Source organism: Poecilia reticulata, unplaced genomic scaffold (genome assembly GCF_000633615.1).
Source record: "Poecilia reticulata strain Guanapo unplaced genomic scaffold, Guppy_female_1.0+MT scaffold_358, whole genome shotgun sequence".
NCBI classification, from domain to species: Eukaryota; Metazoa; Chordata; class Actinopteri; order Cyprinodontiformes; family Poeciliidae; genus Poecilia; species Poecilia reticulata.
Genome location: NW_007615129.1, coordinates 20,102 through 21,295, shown reverse-complemented (window position 1 = coordinate 21,295; position 1,194 = coordinate 20,102). Strand labels below are relative to the sequence as shown.

Genomic DNA, 1,194 nt, shown 5'->3' with positions numbered 1-1,194 from the left:
TGCGTTTACTGACCTCAGTGATGCGTTTAATGACCTCCGTGATGCGTTTACTGACCCCGGTGATGCGTTTAATGACCTCTGTGGTGCGTTTACTGACCTCTGTGGTGCGTTTACTGACCTCTGTGGTGCGTTTACTGACCCCGGTGATGCGTTTACTGACCCCGGTGTTAGCGGTACCAACCTTTGACATTGAGCATCAGGACTTTCCGTTTCAGAATCTTCTCGTCTTCGTCGCTGTAGACGGTGCAGATGAAGACGCCGCCGTCTGCCAGTCGGGGGCAGTTCAGGGTCAGGCTGAGGTCTCCGGTCCTCAGAGCATCAGGATTCATCTCGGTCCGGTTCAGATACTCCTGGTTCTGTCTGGCTGACTGGTTCTGACCGCTCTGGTGCTCGTGGACTGAGCCGTGTTTGTCAGCGCGGCTCCACACCACTTTGCTGTCTGCAGGCAGGTCAGCTGTGGTTTTAAAAGGCAGCAGGACAAACGCTGCTCTGTCTGCGACCTCCAGCTCCTCCATCAGGCTCTCTGTAGGAGGAGAACCCGGACAGAACCAGAACAGAACCATTTCAGCCCAGATACTGGTTCTGAACCGGCCTCACCACCGCTAATAAAAAGCTAGCTGCGCTAACCTAAAGCGCTAATCATAAACTGCTAATGCTACAACATTTGGAGGAAACTCAGTTCAGCTGCTGGTTTTCACAGTTTCCTTCTGTCAGTTACGACCAAAAGCTGGTGACCATAGATAAGGGCAGGTCATAGGTCATAGGTCATAGGTCAGCTGGTAACCTGAGAGCTTTTGGCTCAGGTCTCTTCACCAGGAGGAGCGTTCCAGAACCAGCGTTCCAGAACCAGAGCCATGTGTTGAGGTGAGGCCGACTATTTCTAGCCGGAACCTCTCAGCCTCGCACACTAGCTCCGGTTCCTTCCCCACCAGAGAGGTGACGTTCCACGTCCTGAGAGCTTCTGCAGCCGAGGATCAGACCGCCAGGGTCCCCTCCCTCGGCTGCCGCCCATAGCACAATGCACCCGACCCAAGTGAAGGTGACCCATGTTTCCTGATTGGGCTGAAGAGGCCTGAGCCACAAGGCATTTGCCTGAGTGCTAAAGGTGTCCCGATCGATCGGCCACCGATCATAATCGGCCGATTTCCGTGAATATGATCGGTGATCGGCGATCATTGGCTCTTGTTGCCGATC

General features: G+C 54.4%; 1 protein-coding gene across 1 annotated transcript in view; it reads right to left on the bottom strand.

Annotated features, from left to right (window-relative positions):
* LOC108166029 (uncharacterized) overlaps positions 1 to 1,194 on the bottom strand; it is a 7,932-nt gene that overhangs the window by 2,923 nt on the left and 3,815 nt on the right. Inside the window, exon 4 of the mRNA XM_017303542.1 lies at positions 182 to 523. Within this exon, the coding sequence (XP_017159031.1) occupies positions 182 to 523 (342 nt within the window). The remainder of the gene's footprint in view (positions 1 to 181; positions 524 to 1,194) is intronic.